A 16,072-nucleotide genomic window follows, 5' to 3' on the forward strand; every position below is an offset into this window, starting at 1 on the left:
TACAACAGTTTCTATATTATCTGAGATATCTGTTGGAAAAGCCCTCGAGGACACACATTATAAGCGTAACGCACACACTTAAGGTCAAACATACTCGTGAGTCCTCATGTCAGCGCACTCCTGCATCTCAGTGGGGATGAAAAAAAGTTGTTAGGTTTATAACGGGGATATGCCGATTTTGAAGCAATGTTACTTCTGAGGAGAGAAGGAACAAAAAAGGTAATCCCTGAAGCGATCTCTCTTTTCCGAGTTTCTCTCTTTCGAGCCGTCAAATGCGAACTTTCGCACAAATGCTCGAGTAAAGCAGCAGAAGCCTCCGTTGCTAGTTCTAACGTGACGTTTTCGAATTAGCAACTGTATTAAAGCAAGACGCTGTTGCGGAAGAAAGTAGTTCCACTTACGAGAGCATTTTAGGGACGAAAACCAGAAAATGTTTTGAGATAAAACTCTAAACGATGTCTTAAGGTGTGGCAAACATGGTATAAGCGGAATAATTGACTCCGGGCCGTTGAATTGTTTAAAAAAATAATGCACACACGAGATGCAATGGGTGCGCATCGTGACCGCATTACCATCTCGGGTGTGCATTATTTTTAAACAATTCAATGGTCCGTCGTCAATAATTATTATTCTTTACATATTTGATTATAACTTTATCTTCCATTTGTAGTGTAACTAGAAATATCTGCTGTGATTTGAAATAAATGTTAAAATTGGCAAAAAGTGATTAGAAGAGAATATTAGATTAAAAATGCTACTAACAGAAATTATTTTTGAGATGAAAACAGGATGCCATTTGTGCAATTAAACATGCAACAACTATGCCTTTTACTCAGTCGATATTTTCCATTTTGAGATTATTGAGATCATTCTGAAAATACTTAAATTCATAACCTAGCCAACGTTTTTATAAGATGTTTTTCCAAATGATTTCTATAAGAGTGTTGCATCTAAACTGGAAGAGTCTAGTCCATAGCGTGATTTTGAGCGCTATGAGAAAAGCTCATTCACAGATGCATGCATGTTCACGCGACAGCTTGCATTATTTTTATGCAAGCCATTGTGAATGAGATTCTCTCATAGCGCTTATAAGTTTTTGCTAATAACATTTTTGGCATATGAAGTGTTGTTTTTTTTAATCTGATTCAGTAGGACACATGGAAGGACATATTTATGCGATTTGAATCATAAGCCATTTATCCACCGGCATCAAACAACTTAATCCTGTTCAGTGAGCATCATTCCATTAGCTCAGCCAAAATAATCCTCAAATGCCTATGAAATCCTTTTTGATGTTTAGCCACAATCCGCTGTTTCTTACAGCTTGCCATTCCATTATCTGTCCACTTTTTCACTTCCATTTTATTAAATAAGTCACATCACCAGTAACAAGCTCTCTGCTGTGATGTTTTTTGTTCAGCGTTTGGACACAATGAGTGCCCGGATCCTGGAGTGCCTATCAATGCCAAACGCTTTGGCAATAATTTCCAGCTGGGAAATTCTATATCAGTCGTGTGTGAGGAGGGTTTCATAAAGACGCAAGGCTTGGACACAATTGTGTGTGAGCTGGAGGCAGGAAAGGTCATGTGGAGTGGTTTGATCCCCAAGTGTGAAGGTAGGTTTTAAAGTGTTTTTGTCCTGTAAACATTTCTTTGGAACAGATTTATCATAGCTGAGCTTAGTTGGGATTTGAATTGTTTTTTGAATGTTTTTAGGAGCAATTTTAAACATATTTTCAATTAAATTGAATTTACATCCTACAAACTAGCAGAAAATGTAGTTCCCTCTCATTTGAGAACTATTGTACCAACTGTAAAATTGGGGGGAGACACATTAAAGAAACGCAAACAATGATGAACTTATATACATATAGAAAAATATGTATAAGTTCTATGTGTGCCATGGAACAACCCCTTTAAGTTCCACATGATGCTGTAGGAGAATATTTTAAAATTCCAGTTGATGGCAAAAGAAAACCCTTTTAAGTTCCATATGATGTCATAGGAGAAACTTTTTGAGTTCCATATGATGCCATAGGAGAATATTTTTAATTTCATTATGATGCTGTAGAAGAAACATTTTAAGTGCCATACGATGCCATCTTTTTAAGTTCCATATGATGTCATAGGAGAACCATTTTTAGTTCCATATTATGCTAAAGGAGAACCAATTTCTAAGTTCCATATGATGCCATAGGAGTATCTTTTGAAGTTCCATATGATACCATAAGATCATATTTTTTAAGTTCCATTTGATGCCACAGGAGGACCTTTTTTAGTTCCATATGGTGCCACAGGAGAACATATTTATATGTTCCATATGCTGCTATATGAGAATATTATCTATTTCCACTTGATGCCAAATGAAAACCATTTTAAGTTCCATATGATGCCATAGGACAGGGGTGCCCACACTTTTTTGTGTGATGATCTACTTTTAAATGACCAACTCAATAAGATCTACCAACTAAAATAACACAGTTTCATTTAAAATAAGAAAATGCTTGTTGGGACTACTGCATGTATCCCTACATGAAATTCATCTTCTAATTAATAAAAAAATATATAATAATGTTCAATGTTGATATCATTCAGTTTTAACATTAAACCCAATACACTTACAGCACAATAGATTACAATAGTCAGGGCATTTACCAGTAAATATTGAGCAGGCGATGTTTTGTTTATTCAGTTGCCATGACAACTAGGTTTGCGAATGCGCGCCTAAATATTGAGCAGGCGATGTTTTGTGTATTCAGTTGCCATGACAACTAGGTTTGCGCATACGCGCCTGACGTTACTCGTCAAGTGCAAGTCAGACAGAAACTAAAAGAAGGAAAGATGTTATATTTATTTTTATTAAAATTTAACGAAAGTACATTTAAATTTTGTGCGATCTACCAGCATTGCCTTTGCGATCGACTGATAGATCACGATCGACGAATTGGGCACCCCTGCCATAGGAGAATATTTTTAAGTTCCATGTAAAGTTGTAGGATAATCTTTTTAAGTTCCTTATGATGCATAGGAGAACATTTATTTAGTTCCATTTGATTGCAAAAGAAAACCCTTTTAAGTTCCATTTGATGTCATAGGAGAACCTTTTTTAGTTCCACATGATGCCTATGGAGAACCTATTTTTACGTTCCATATGATGTCATTGGACAATCTTTTTTAAAGTTCCATATGATTCCATAGAAGAACCTTTTTTAAGTTCCATATGATCAATTTTTTTCCTCTTCTGGAAAGTCCTTGAAAAGTAATAGCAGATTGTTTTGTTTTCTGTTGGAGAAAATGGGTGTGTAAGTCATATTAACTGTCAAAGTTTACTCTCCAATCTTTTACTTCCGCGTTCCAAATCACGGATGGTGAAAAATGTATATGAATGAATAGGAGAAGTTTTTTAAATTTCCATATGATGCCGCAGGGAGAACATTTTTAAGTTCCATATGATGCCAAATGTAAATCTTTTTAAGTTCCATATGATGCCATAAAATGTAAAACCCAGTGTCTGTTTCCTGCAGCTCCATGTGGAGGTCATTTTACTGCTCAGGTGGGTGTCATCTTGTCCCCGGGTTGGCCTGGCTACTACAAAGACTCCCTGAGCTGTGAGTGGGTCATTGAGGCTGAGGTTGGACGCTCCATCAAGATAAGCTTTGACAGGTCTGTTGCATTGCTCAGTGAATAAAACACAGTGAGGCTTTGTGTGGTTTCATGTCTGGGGACAAGAGACCTCCAAGAAGACAAGGGTGAATCTCACAAAGCCTATCAAGAACATTTCCTGATCATATTTCACCCCAAAATTAGCAGAAACTAAAATGTTATTTTGCATGAGGAAAACAAAGCCTATTATTTTCTATATGCGAAATATATATATATTCGTATTATTTTTCCCTTTGATTTTGGAGTGAAATATTACCATTTTCTTGACAGGTTTCTTGAAATTCATCCACAAATCATTTGACCACATATCACACTTAAAAGAAAAGGCCAAATAGAAGCATTCATATTTTTACCTCAATATATTTCCCAGTATAAGACATCAACTTGCTTGGGTACCAAGGCCATGTAGGTTTTTACAAAGTCTGTCTGTTGCAATCTGCTGTAAAAGTTGAGTTAATAAAGTATAATGTCAAATGTAATTGAATCATAAGCCTCAGCTTATCGCACAAAGTTCATGTGTAGAAATGTATGAAAGATTGCAACGTTTCAGAGTAATGTCTGTCATAGTACATAGACAGAGAGCACATGGGAGACGGTCACCATAATTGTCTTAATAAATGATAACATAGTGTTGTGTCAACAGGGCCTGATCCACATGTGCAATGCTTTTCTGTATAAATCTATTGCTCTGCTTGTGAAAGGGGAATGGAATTAATCTATATCAAGTTACAAATGGTTGACTTTATTTCATTAGCATAGCAATGCTTCCCTTGAGTCGGGCATTGAAATAGCATCTGATCTTGAGTGTGACCAGGGAGCTAATGCTTCGAGATAAAACACAAAGCAGAGTGCTTCACTGGACAAGCAAAGATTTTTTTGCCTCTCACAGTTTGATTGACAGTTCCTTTTTGACGTTGCATCTTAAAGGAATAGCTCAGCCCAAAATGAAAAGTCTGTGGTCATTTAATCACTGACTATCTTTCTTTTTTGTGGAATGTAAAAGAACATATTTAGAAAAATGTCTAAGCTGCTCTTTCCCATGCAATGGAAGCATCTAAAGGCTGTTGAGCATCTAAAAGTGCCATAAAATGGTCTGTACGACATCTTCTGTAGTCTTCTGAAGCCATACACTAGCTTTGTTGCATGCAAATTGTACATACTTGTACGTTAAAGCTCTCAAATCACACATGCATACTTTCAAATATGTTGTACCAAGTTTGACAAAAAAAAATCTTGCATGTATCATCACTGATGTAAAAATAAATAAAATAGTGCAAAGAAATTCAGTACATCTTTTTATTGTTTAAAAATGTGGTAATTCTGTGTGTTTATGTTTTGAAATTGTGTAAAATAATTTTTACATTTGAATCGTCAAACCATTTGCAAAATATAAACTGTGACAAGGAGGAGGGCTTGGCCGGGTCGTGAGGGTGCATGGCCATCGCTGAATCAGATGATCATCGGGAGAGGGAGATAAAGGGATGCCGGAGATGCCAGTTCGAGAGAGAGGGAGATGCATGGGGCCACGCTGCGTGTGTGTGTGTGTGTGTGTGTGTGTGTTTTAAGCTGAGTTTTAGAATTCAAACTTTACTTTGACTGTTCAGCTGGTTTCCGCCTTCTCCTTGCCCGTCCTTTTACTGTTACGGTGGTGCCAAAACCTGGGAGGGAGGAGGGAAGAGGGAGGAGGGATGCGATGTTGGGGAGTCTTCGTCACTGCCATCTGCCAGAGGAGCAGCCGCGGCCACCTTCCTGGGGACTGAGGGGTCGCTGCCGGCCGCCAGGGAAGGAGCGAGCTGTCATCCGCCAGACGTTCTTTTACTGTTACATAAGCTTTTAATAATAAATGCTACAAAGTAAAATCAAGTAAAATTATAATATGGGAATTGTAATAAACGTGTAACCTTAAAAAATGTAATAAAGTACTGCAGAGAAATATAGTTTTTTTATTAATTAAAAATGTAACTAAAAACGTATAAATCTCTGAATTGAACAAAAAGTTAAATAATTGTATAATTGGTTTAACATAAATAATTGTATAATATATGTGTGTTGTCAATAGATTTGAAATATAGATATATTATAATTATAAATGTGACAAAATGAAATGAAGAAAAATAACAACAACTAGAAAAAACATGCAACATTAACAAATAAAGTAAATGAAAGTAAACAATGTAAAAGTATTTATAATCATGTAAAAGAGTTACAAATTACAAATTGATAAACCTGGTGTGATGCGTGTTGGCACATAATATTTGAATGAATGCGAGTGCAAATAGAGTGATGTAGAGGGGAAGATTTTTGTAAGCAACAAATTAAATACCTTAATAAAGTCTTAATAAAGTAGTCTTTTATTTACTAAATATTCATATTAATTATGACAATTAAATAATCAAATCTCATTCTCGTACCAAATTTGCAAATGTTTCATATCTGTGGACTAAACGCAAATGCCAAATTTGAAACCGTACAAACACAATAAGATTTGAGAGTTATGGCTGAGGGGAGTACTTCAGAATACTTGAAATATAGCACTTCTGTCATATGCATCACTTATGTAGCTATTTGGTCCTTTTTGAAGCTTGACAGCCGCTGATCAATGAATGCTTTGTTGTATTGGGAAAAAAATACAGTTTGGAGATTCATCATAATATCTCCTTTTGTGTTTCAGGGAAGAAAGAAAATGACTGTATCATTTTAAAATCCAGCTCATTGCAGTAAATCTGTTTATTCTCCACATTAAGAAACAGTTTGATCCCATCAATTCACAGCAGTTTGAACACTGGCCACATGTACGACTTCTCATTAAGAGATGCGCTCCATGTGGAATCAGTTGGGCGGTCATGTGTAATGAGCTGTGTGTGTGTTTGTGTTTCTTGTTGTAATTTTAATTACCTCTTCTCTATGATCTCTTTTTTCCGTTAGGTTCCAGACAGAACTCAATTATGACTTTCTCGAAGTTCACGATGGGCCTAATCTCCTCTCGCCTCTCATCGCCTCTCTAAATGGCACACAGGTTCCTCAGTTCCTATTCAGCAGTGGAAACTTACTGTATCTTCTCTTCACCACCGATAACAGTCGCTCTAACAGTGGCTTTAAGCTCTTTTATGAAAGTGAGTTGGGCGTCTTTTTAGACTGTGGGCCTTTTACCTGAGAAATTATATTTTAAACTGAATCATATCGGTCTCCACACAGAAGCAAACAGCTTGAGGATTTATTTTTGAAATGTCTCTCTCTCTGTCTCTCTCTCTTGTTTATTTTTCTTCCAACTTTTCAATTTAGTGTAGCATTGCAAAAACCATTTGCAGCATCTGCCTACAATGAGTAATGAATTGTTGCTGTAAAATAATATTGCAACTGAAATAAATAATTCACATATAAGTTACATTTTACATTCAAGTTACATATTAAATGTATTAAAAATAAAAAAAGCATTAGTGAAATATAAAATAAAATAATGTTAAATAAATTATATTATATTATATAATGTAATATAATATCATATATGTTTTTTTATAAATTATACAAATGTATAAAACATTGTAGTATTATATAATGAATATTCTTATTTTGATATCATTTCCAAAAAAAAAAAAAAAAAAAAAAAAAAAAGAGAGAATTGTTGCAAAGTTAGTAAAATAACAAAATTGCTGCTAGAATAAACGTAAAAAAATAAAAACATTAAATTAAGAAGCATGGTTAGTGCGAATGACCCAACATATCGAGCTGCCATTTTTATGTGAGGCCTATGTTCCAGCCTGGGACATGTTCCCTTCCCTGTTTCCATTCTTTCACCCCATGATTTAATGTCTCTCTTTAACTCTGTCTGTCAGAAATGCTGGTAAATGACCTCCATAAAATAATAAGTAAAAATAAAATAATAGTAATTTTTAAGTTTAACTAAACATTTTCAGATTCATTTTTTTGTGCTTTAGTGATATAAAAAATCATTAAATCAGTGGTGGTGGCGTAGTGGGCTAAAGCACATAGCTGTTAATCAGAAGGTCGCTGGTTCGATCCCCACAACCACCACCATTGTGTCCTTGAGCAAAGGTTGCTCCGAGGGGATTGTCCCTGTAATAAGTGCACTGTAAGTCGCTTTGCATAAAAGCGTCTGCCAAATGCGTAAATGTAAAATAGCGTCTCTCTATTTGTGTGTTTGGTTTCAGGTGTGACTCTGGACATTCATTCATGTCTGGACCCTGGCGTGCCGGTGAATGGAATCCGTTACGGTCAGGATCTGGCAATCGGCTCTGTGGTATGGTTTGGCTGTGAGCCCGGATATAAATTGAGCCATGAGGAACAGCTGGTGTGTGAGAAGAACCACTGGTGGAGTCATCCACTGCCCACATGTGACGGTGAGCTTTCATCTCAATTACACTTATCCATCAGACCAATTAGTGCTCTTCTTTTATGTCTTAAATTCAAAATTATGACAAGAATATTCAGTAACACTTTAATTGAAATCTGACTGAAAAAAAGTACCATGGTATTTCCATGTTTATTTTGTCACAATATCATGGATATATAATTTTATTGGACATCTACCATGATATTACCATGTTTTCTGGACATGTACCATGATAAAACCATATTTTTGAACAGGTAACATGGTATTACCATTTATTTGGATATGTGTCACCGGTCCTGCTCGACCTGCTCCAAGCGGGATTTGAACCGGGGTCTCTATCATGGGAGGTGCGTGCTAACTAGGAGGCTAAAGGCCACGGCCCCTAGTGTCAGTTGCTAGTGTGCCTCTTGAGGCCAGGGGAGTGAGGTTTATACACCAGCTACCCACCAGCTAGCTACAGTTACACTCACCCCACTAAACCTCACTCCCATGCACCATGAAAATACCATGTTTTTGGACATTTGCCATGGTATTATCATGTTTTTGGACATTTGCCATGGTATTACCATGTTTTTGGGCATGCATCATGGTAATATCATGTTTTTGGACATTTGCCATGGTATTACCATGTTTTTGGGCATGCATCATGGCAATATCATGTTTTTGGACATGTACAATGGTAATACTATATTGTTGTTTTAGATAAAAAATAATACCATCATAACATCATAGTTTTTTTTTTTTTTTTTTTTTACATGTACTATGGTACCATTGTAATTCCATTGTATTCCTTGAAGTAACATGTAAATACCATACTAGTATTTTTTTATCCATACTTTTTGAACGAATTAAGTATTTTTATTATCAACATTTATCTCGCCATTTCTGCATAGGATACATGCGATGCTGCCTTCGATTTTGACCCTTAGAAGCAATCATAGAAGGAAACGTAATTATGCTACCTTCTTTTGTGAATAATTTGAACAACTTTGTCATTCTGTATGATTAGTATACAGAGGAAATATGCCTGAGGACAAAGAGAAAGATTCTTTGATAGACTTAGGCAGATGTTGAGCCCGCGGCACTAGATTTTAATTGTCTTGCGGATAGTAGCACTGACGTTCATTATCACTAAAGGTGAATTCACGGAGGAATTCCTTCCATTCTGAGGTTCATTCTTAGTTTGGGGCATCTCAAGAAGGACTGATTTCTATGACTGAATCACAGTTGGCATACTGTGACTCTGTTCCAAAACCAAGTGAGCTGCCTACATATATAGCATTTTAATATACACATTCCAAATACCTTGTTTCAAAATAGTACATTTACAAATTATTTTCAGATCAGTCTCATAGCATAGTCTGCGACTGTGACTAGTATTTTCTCAGGAGAGTCTTGGTGTGAGACTAAAATGCTTTTTCTGTGCTTTGATCATTACTCAAGATCTCTGTTTCCTAATCAATAGCTTAAGAGCTGCTGAGATAATGCCACAAGCCTATTTCAGTTATCAGCTTGTATGAAGACACTCTTATAAGATTTCTGAAGACACTTTGAGTCCATCTCAGTAACTGCATAGAAGTACCATGGCAACCATCCTCAACACTGTGGCATCGTGGTTTGCACGTGATTTGCATGAATAACCAAAACTCAAATTTTCTTACATTGTTTTTTACACAAACATTTTTCTAGAAAAAAATACTTCAGAAGCAAAATTGTGTAATATACAAAGATGCTTTAAAAGAAAATATCTTGAATTAAGGTTATTTTTCTAACCTCCTGCTAAATAAACCGAATTTATTTAAAGGGATTATTTAATCCCAAAATTTAAATTATGTCATTATCTACTCACCCTCTTGTCATTCCAAACCCAAATGACTGACTTTTGCAGAACACAAAAAGATATATTCTAAATTATGCCCACTGATTTCACTACAATTGCAGTTGATAGTGACTCACTTACGTCTTCAACTCTGGGGCATTGTTGGGCTGCCACCTGCAATTTTTCACACTCAAATTTAAAAGCTCACCATTTACACATACTGTGGACTAATTGCAAAAACTGAACATTTTAAATTAAGTTTTTTTGGTGTTGTTCTAATTTTGTAAGCATGTAATTCTGGTTCTGTTTACTCCATCGCTCTCAAAAAAGTTGTATTTTATTCCACTAGATGGCAGCAAGTACTAGAAAATATAATTTATCCTCTATCACCTTCCTTCACAAAATGCGATCAAAAAATTATGTGGTGCTCAAACAGATTTTAGCCCTCACAGATGTGCTCGTTCATAGACATTCAGTCTACTTTTCCGTTCACGTACCACACCCAGTGTTTCATCAAATATCTCGGCCTCTGAGTGGACTAGAAGCTCAATCTAGGTTTCTTTAGAAAGCTGAAGTCCTCCGATGATGTATAAAATTTTATCATCAATAGTCAATATTTTATATTTCCGATGATTTGTTTAGCATGCTTTTCCAGGTGGAACACATTGTTTTGGACATCTAAGATATAACATTATATTATTCACACAAGCAAGCTCAAAGACGAGTAAAGAAAGTGGCTCCATTTTTAGAACTAAAAGGAAAAGGTAAAATGTAAAAGCAGATACAAAGTTTTTAGCTATTTGGGGCTTAGAGCAGCAGTGATCAGCACATAAAAAGAGACATTTGTATTTGATGTCTTACAGAAATCCTATTTCACTTTGTTATTCTTTTGAAAATACTGTGGTATGAGGGCAACTTAATAAACTACTGTCACATTCCTGAGAATGAGAGCTTTCATTTATATATTATTATGTCTTTTTATGTGCTATTTGAAAGACTTTTATGTTCATATTAATATTTCTTCCACATTACCTCTAGGTGGCGCTGATTTGCGACGCAAGTGTTTTCAGGCCTTATTTAGTTATTTTATGCAACATAAATGCAGAAGCGATGGCTATCTACAAAAAGTTAAGATTCTAAGCTTTCAAACAATACCACATATACCTGACTTCTGTCTTCGGACACTTGAACATTTTAAGTTTAGACTTGTTTTTGCGATATAGTGCCCTCTTTTTGACCCGCTGGGGGGGTCTACATAGGTGAAGAGGTTAAAATAGCATCCTAAAAGTATAATAAAATTATGCCATCTGTCAAATTACAAGTTTCTTAAGGGATATAATCATTTTGTATGAGACTGACATTTAAATTGTTATTTACTCAATTCACCTCATTGGTTCTATTGTTATGACGTCTTGATTTGTGGTTATAAAATTGGAATATGGTGCACAAGTCACATGGACTACATTTTTGACACTTTTGAGTGCTATTTGAAGCTTTAAAGTGAGTCACTATCAACTGCTGTTGAATGGAAATCAGCAATCACAACATACTCCTCTTGTTTTCCACAGATGATAGAAAGTAACAACTGTTTCTTCAAGATATATTCTCTGAAAACAAGTCTTACATTATGCAACTGAAAGCAAGTTTATCTTGTTCAAGGTTGTTTTTACTGAGAAATAAGAGTGTTTTCCCACCTGTGTATACTTCTACCCCTTCATACAGATAGTAAAGTGATAGTGACCTTTTTTGGAGACATTATGCCAGTGGAGATAAAATTTCTTATTGGTCTCATTAACCTTTCAGTGGTATTTTTACCTCTGCTGAAGGTTAGTCTGCTCTTTTGAATTCATCTGCATCCCAATCGAGCACCTGAGAGGAGATCTGCTTATCTCGACAGAATACAGGTTCAATGATCTGAATTCCAAGCACCAAAAATGATTCAAGAACAGTTGTAGCTGCGCTCTTCTTTAGTTCCTGTAAAGTTCCAGATATTTTTAAGATTCTGTGGCTGTCTTCCCGCAGCGCTGTGTGGAGGTGACGTGCGCGGCCCTGAGGGCATTATTCTCTCTCCTGGCTTTCCAGAGCTCTATCCCAACTCATTAAACTGCACATGGACTGTGGAGGTCAGCCATGGCAAAGGTACGTACTCAAGAGACCCCCCACATCAATGTTTATGTGCTGTCTTAAGAAGGTGCCATACACTATGTTTTTTGTTATGATCAATCTTATAATCATGTAGGAATACATTGGGAGTACATGTATTTCCCTAAAGACCCCATGAAATTTGAGTTTTGTGGCTTTTAGGGCCCTTTCATAGTCAATGCATCGGTACGCGTACGCGTCTGAAACGCTACGCTTCGCTACGCTTCGGCCGCCATTATGCGTCGATGCGTAGCCAAATGTGTCGTCCTAGTTTTTGATACGTGACGCACCGATGCGCGCAATACTACGCGGTGTCGGTGGGGGCGACATTGCAAGTATTGTACATTAATTCAAGTATATTATGTTTACAGAAGAAGATTTGATTACAATGGCGGGCAAAGAGGAAAAATTATGCGAGCTTATACGCATACATCCACATTTATACGACAGTTCGTCGCAATTACACTCCAATAAAATAGCGTTGGAAAATGCCTGGAGGGAGGTTGCAACCGCGATGGGAAAGACCGTAGAGAATGTGAAAACGGACTGGAAAAATCACCGTGAAAAGTTTACTAGGGCGCACAAAAAGTCAGTTGCCAGTCTTCAGTTGCCATTTTGGTCTGAATATGACGTGACCCGACTCTACTAATATCACCAGACTCTACTACCCCCTGTTGCGGGAGCGGTGTATTGCATTTCACGCATCGCCCGTGACACGTGCGTCTGCTTGCGGACTATGAAAGGGAGCACGTCGCTCGCGTCACTCGCGTTGCTTGCTCGCGTAGCTCGCGTTGACTATGTAAGGGCCCTTAGTCTATGTTTGTTAGGTTTGAGGTCATCTGTATGCCGGTGTACTCCTAAATTTGACTTTAACAAACGTAAATAGTGATTTCCAGACTTGGAAACATCCTGGAAACAACTGTGGTGAATAGGACTATTTTAAATATATTAATTTTAAGATATTGGTTAGATATGGCATTTTTGTAACACTTTATTTTAGGGGCCACAATAGTGCTCTAGTAAAGCATGAATAAGACTGAATGTAGAGTATGGCTATCTTAGCCATAATTTAAATGTATTAAACATCTTTGTTTATTTATTTAGTAAACAAGACCTTATCCCCACCTCAGGCCATCCTCTTTGGCCTGACGAAGCAGCCCGACTTCTGCTGTTAACCACAGTTTATCGTTGTTGTATCCTACTTGGACTTATTTAACATACAACAATGACAAACCATAGTTTACAGCAGAACTCAGGCTGCTTCGTCAGACCAAAGAGGATGCTTACAGAGGTTGGGATAAAGTCTTGTACAATCAGGCTAGGAACGTACTGAATAAGGAAATCAGAGTGGCTAAAATAAACTATTCTGATAAGCTGTAAAACAAAACGACCCTGCATCAGTGTGGAGTGGCCTGAAAGACATTACTAACTTCAAAAGTCCTTGCCCCAACACTGTAGGGAACCAACAACTGGCTGATGACTTGAATGTGTTTTACTGTAGATTTGAAAGGCCCAATCTCACACTCCTCATCCGCTCTGACCTTCACACAAACACCAACACCTCCTGCAACCCCCCTCCTTCCCCCTTCTGCTACTCAACCTGCACTTCAGATCTGTGAAAAGAGGTGTGCTGTGTCTTCCGAAAATAAAAGACGAGGAAAACACATGGCCCAAACGATGTTTCACCCACTTATCTAAAATCCTGTGCTAACCAGCTGGCCCCCATCTTCACACTGATCTTCAATAGATCACTGGAGTAGTGTGAAGTTCTGTTGGTGTTGGCCCACCTGAAGGACATCGCTGGACCCTTTCTAGATCCCCTTCAATGTGATTATTGAGCAAACAGGTAGATGACACAGTCAACATGGGATTGCATCATATCCTGCAACATCTGGACAGACTAGGGACATATGCAAGGATCCTTTTTGTGGACTTCAATTCGGCTTTCAAGACCATCATCCCAGCTATTCTCCAGACTAAACTAGTCTGGATAATACACTTCTGGAATTAGGAAAAAGGCTGGCTTTACAAAGCTGTTACTAGTAAATTAGCTTGACCCCCTGTTCTAAAGTGAAAGTTTAACCAACTCAAGTGATGGGTTTGTTTTGCACTTGTTTGAATAAATTATGTTTATTGCAAATACTGTAAATTTTTCTTAATAATAATCACCTAATAAATGTCAAAGAAATTAATAACTTATGTACATGTAAGTACACGTTTCACTTCAGAACAAGGAGTCTAATTGTCTTTAAGATTTAAAAAATGTTCAGTAACAATATAGTAAAGCCAATACTAATAAGTCATAACTACTGTTTTAATATATTTAAATAAACTTATAAAAACTGCCTAATAAATGCCAAACAAACCAATAACTGAGGGTCAATTTGTCTTTAATACTAGATTTTAGTAATCTATTAGGAACAGCTTTCTAAATCAATACCAATTAGCCTTAATGACTGGCTTAATATTTAGCAAACATCACATATATATTTACAATATATTGGATTACAACTATACTGTATATTTCGATTTATATTTATATACATATATATATTCAGAATTACAAGTATATATACAGATATTTGGAATTACAAATATATTTGGAATTTAAATGTATAAATTCAGATTTTAGAGCTGTCAGAATTAATGTGTTAACGCATGCGATAAATGAAATTTTTTTAACGCGTACATTTTTCTTCATCGCAATTTACGCATTTAACGTTAATACTGCATAAACACTGGTGTGAAGGGCGGAACCTTTGTAATGTGTCCACCAGGAGTCATTACACTGACGCACATGCCACATATCAAGCAGAGCCTACAAGCTTAGCATACGCTGCGGTCCCATAGACATTCTGTGGGTGGAACTCTCTCAACATGCTAAAATGGACCGTTCTGTTCTCTTCTATGATAGAGTCATGGAGGTTGTTATCTCAGTAAACAAAAGAATCTCTGACAGCTCTCATCCCTGTCAGTGATAAAATTATGGGGAAAAGAGCTTTTAGTGATATTTAATGTAGAAAACAAGCCCAGATGGGACTTGTGATAGAAATCAAGTATTTTTCAGCCTATGTAAGATGCATGGTAAGTTCAAAGAGGCGCTCGATGCTGGTGTTGACGCTCTGACGCGAATCATGAACACAGCTTCACGATTTCTGTTACAAAGCAGATAGCCACATTCTACCGGCTGATTCATATTGTGGAGGATGAACGTTTAAGAGATTTAAAGGCCCAAGGCTCATTGAAGCACATGGGTGGCAAAGACTACCCTGTCTGGTCCGATCCCACAGAAGAGCTACTGTAGCACAAATTGCTGAAAAACTTAATGCTGGCCATGATAGAAAGGTGTCAGAACACACAGTGCATCGCAGATTGCTGCTTATGGGGCTGCATAGCTGCAGACCAGTCAGAGTGCCCATGCTGACCCCTGTCCACCGCCGAAAGCGCCTACAACTGGCATATGAGCATCAGAACTGGACCATAGAGCAATGGAAGAAGGTGGCCTGGTCTGTTGAATCACGTTTTCTTTTAGATCACGTGGACGGCCAGGTGCGAGTGCGTCGTTTACCTGGGGAAGAGATGGCAGCATGATGCACCTTGGGAAGAAGGCAGGCCGGCGGAGGCAGTGTGATGCTCTGGGAAATGTTCTGCTGGGAAACCTTGGGTCCTGGCATTCATATGGATGTTGCTTTGACACGCACCACCTACCTTAAGATTATTGCAGACCACGTACACCCCTTCATGGCAATGGTATTCTCTGATGGCAGTGGCCTCATTCAGCCAGATAATGCACCCTGCTACACAGCAAAAATTGTCCAGGAATGGTTTGAGGAACATAACAAAGAGTTCAAGGTGTTGACTTGGCCTACAAATTCCCCAGATCTCAATCAGATTGAGCATCTATGGGATGTGCTGGACCAACTAGTCTGATACATTGAGGCCCCACCTCGCAACTTACAAGACTTAAAAGATCTGCTGCTAACGTCTTGGTGCCAGATACCACAGGACACCTTCAGAGGTCTTGTGGAGTCCTTGTCTCGACGGGTCAGAGCTGTTTTTTCGGCCCGAGGGGGACCTACACGATGTTAGGCAGGTTGT

The 16,072-nt window shown here is 37.4% G+C and overlaps 1 protein-coding gene across 1 annotated transcript in view; it reads left to right on the plus strand.

The window, feature by feature from the left end:
• The window catches only part of csmd3a (CUB and Sushi multiple domains 3a), a 372,265-nt gene that overhangs the window by 124,434 nt on the left and 231,759 nt on the right, over nucleotides 1-16,072 (plus strand). The window contains exons 15-19 of the mRNA XM_052143551.1: nucleotides 1,421-1,615; nucleotides 3,524-3,662; nucleotides 6,588-6,775; nucleotides 7,832-8,020; nucleotides 11,855-11,971. Of these exons, the coding sequence (XP_051999511.1) occupies nucleotides 1,421-1,615; nucleotides 3,524-3,662; nucleotides 6,588-6,775; nucleotides 7,832-8,020; nucleotides 11,855-11,971 (828 nt within the window). The remainder of the gene's footprint in view (nucleotides 1-1,420; nucleotides 1,616-3,523; nucleotides 3,663-6,587; nucleotides 6,776-7,831; nucleotides 8,021-11,854; nucleotides 11,972-16,072) is intronic.

Source organism: Xyrauchen texanus, chromosome 15 (genome assembly GCF_025860055.1).
Source record: "Xyrauchen texanus isolate HMW12.3.18 chromosome 15, RBS_HiC_50CHRs, whole genome shotgun sequence".
In the NCBI taxonomy this organism is placed as follows: domain Eukaryota; kingdom Metazoa; phylum Chordata; class Actinopteri; order Cypriniformes; family Catostomidae; genus Xyrauchen; species Xyrauchen texanus.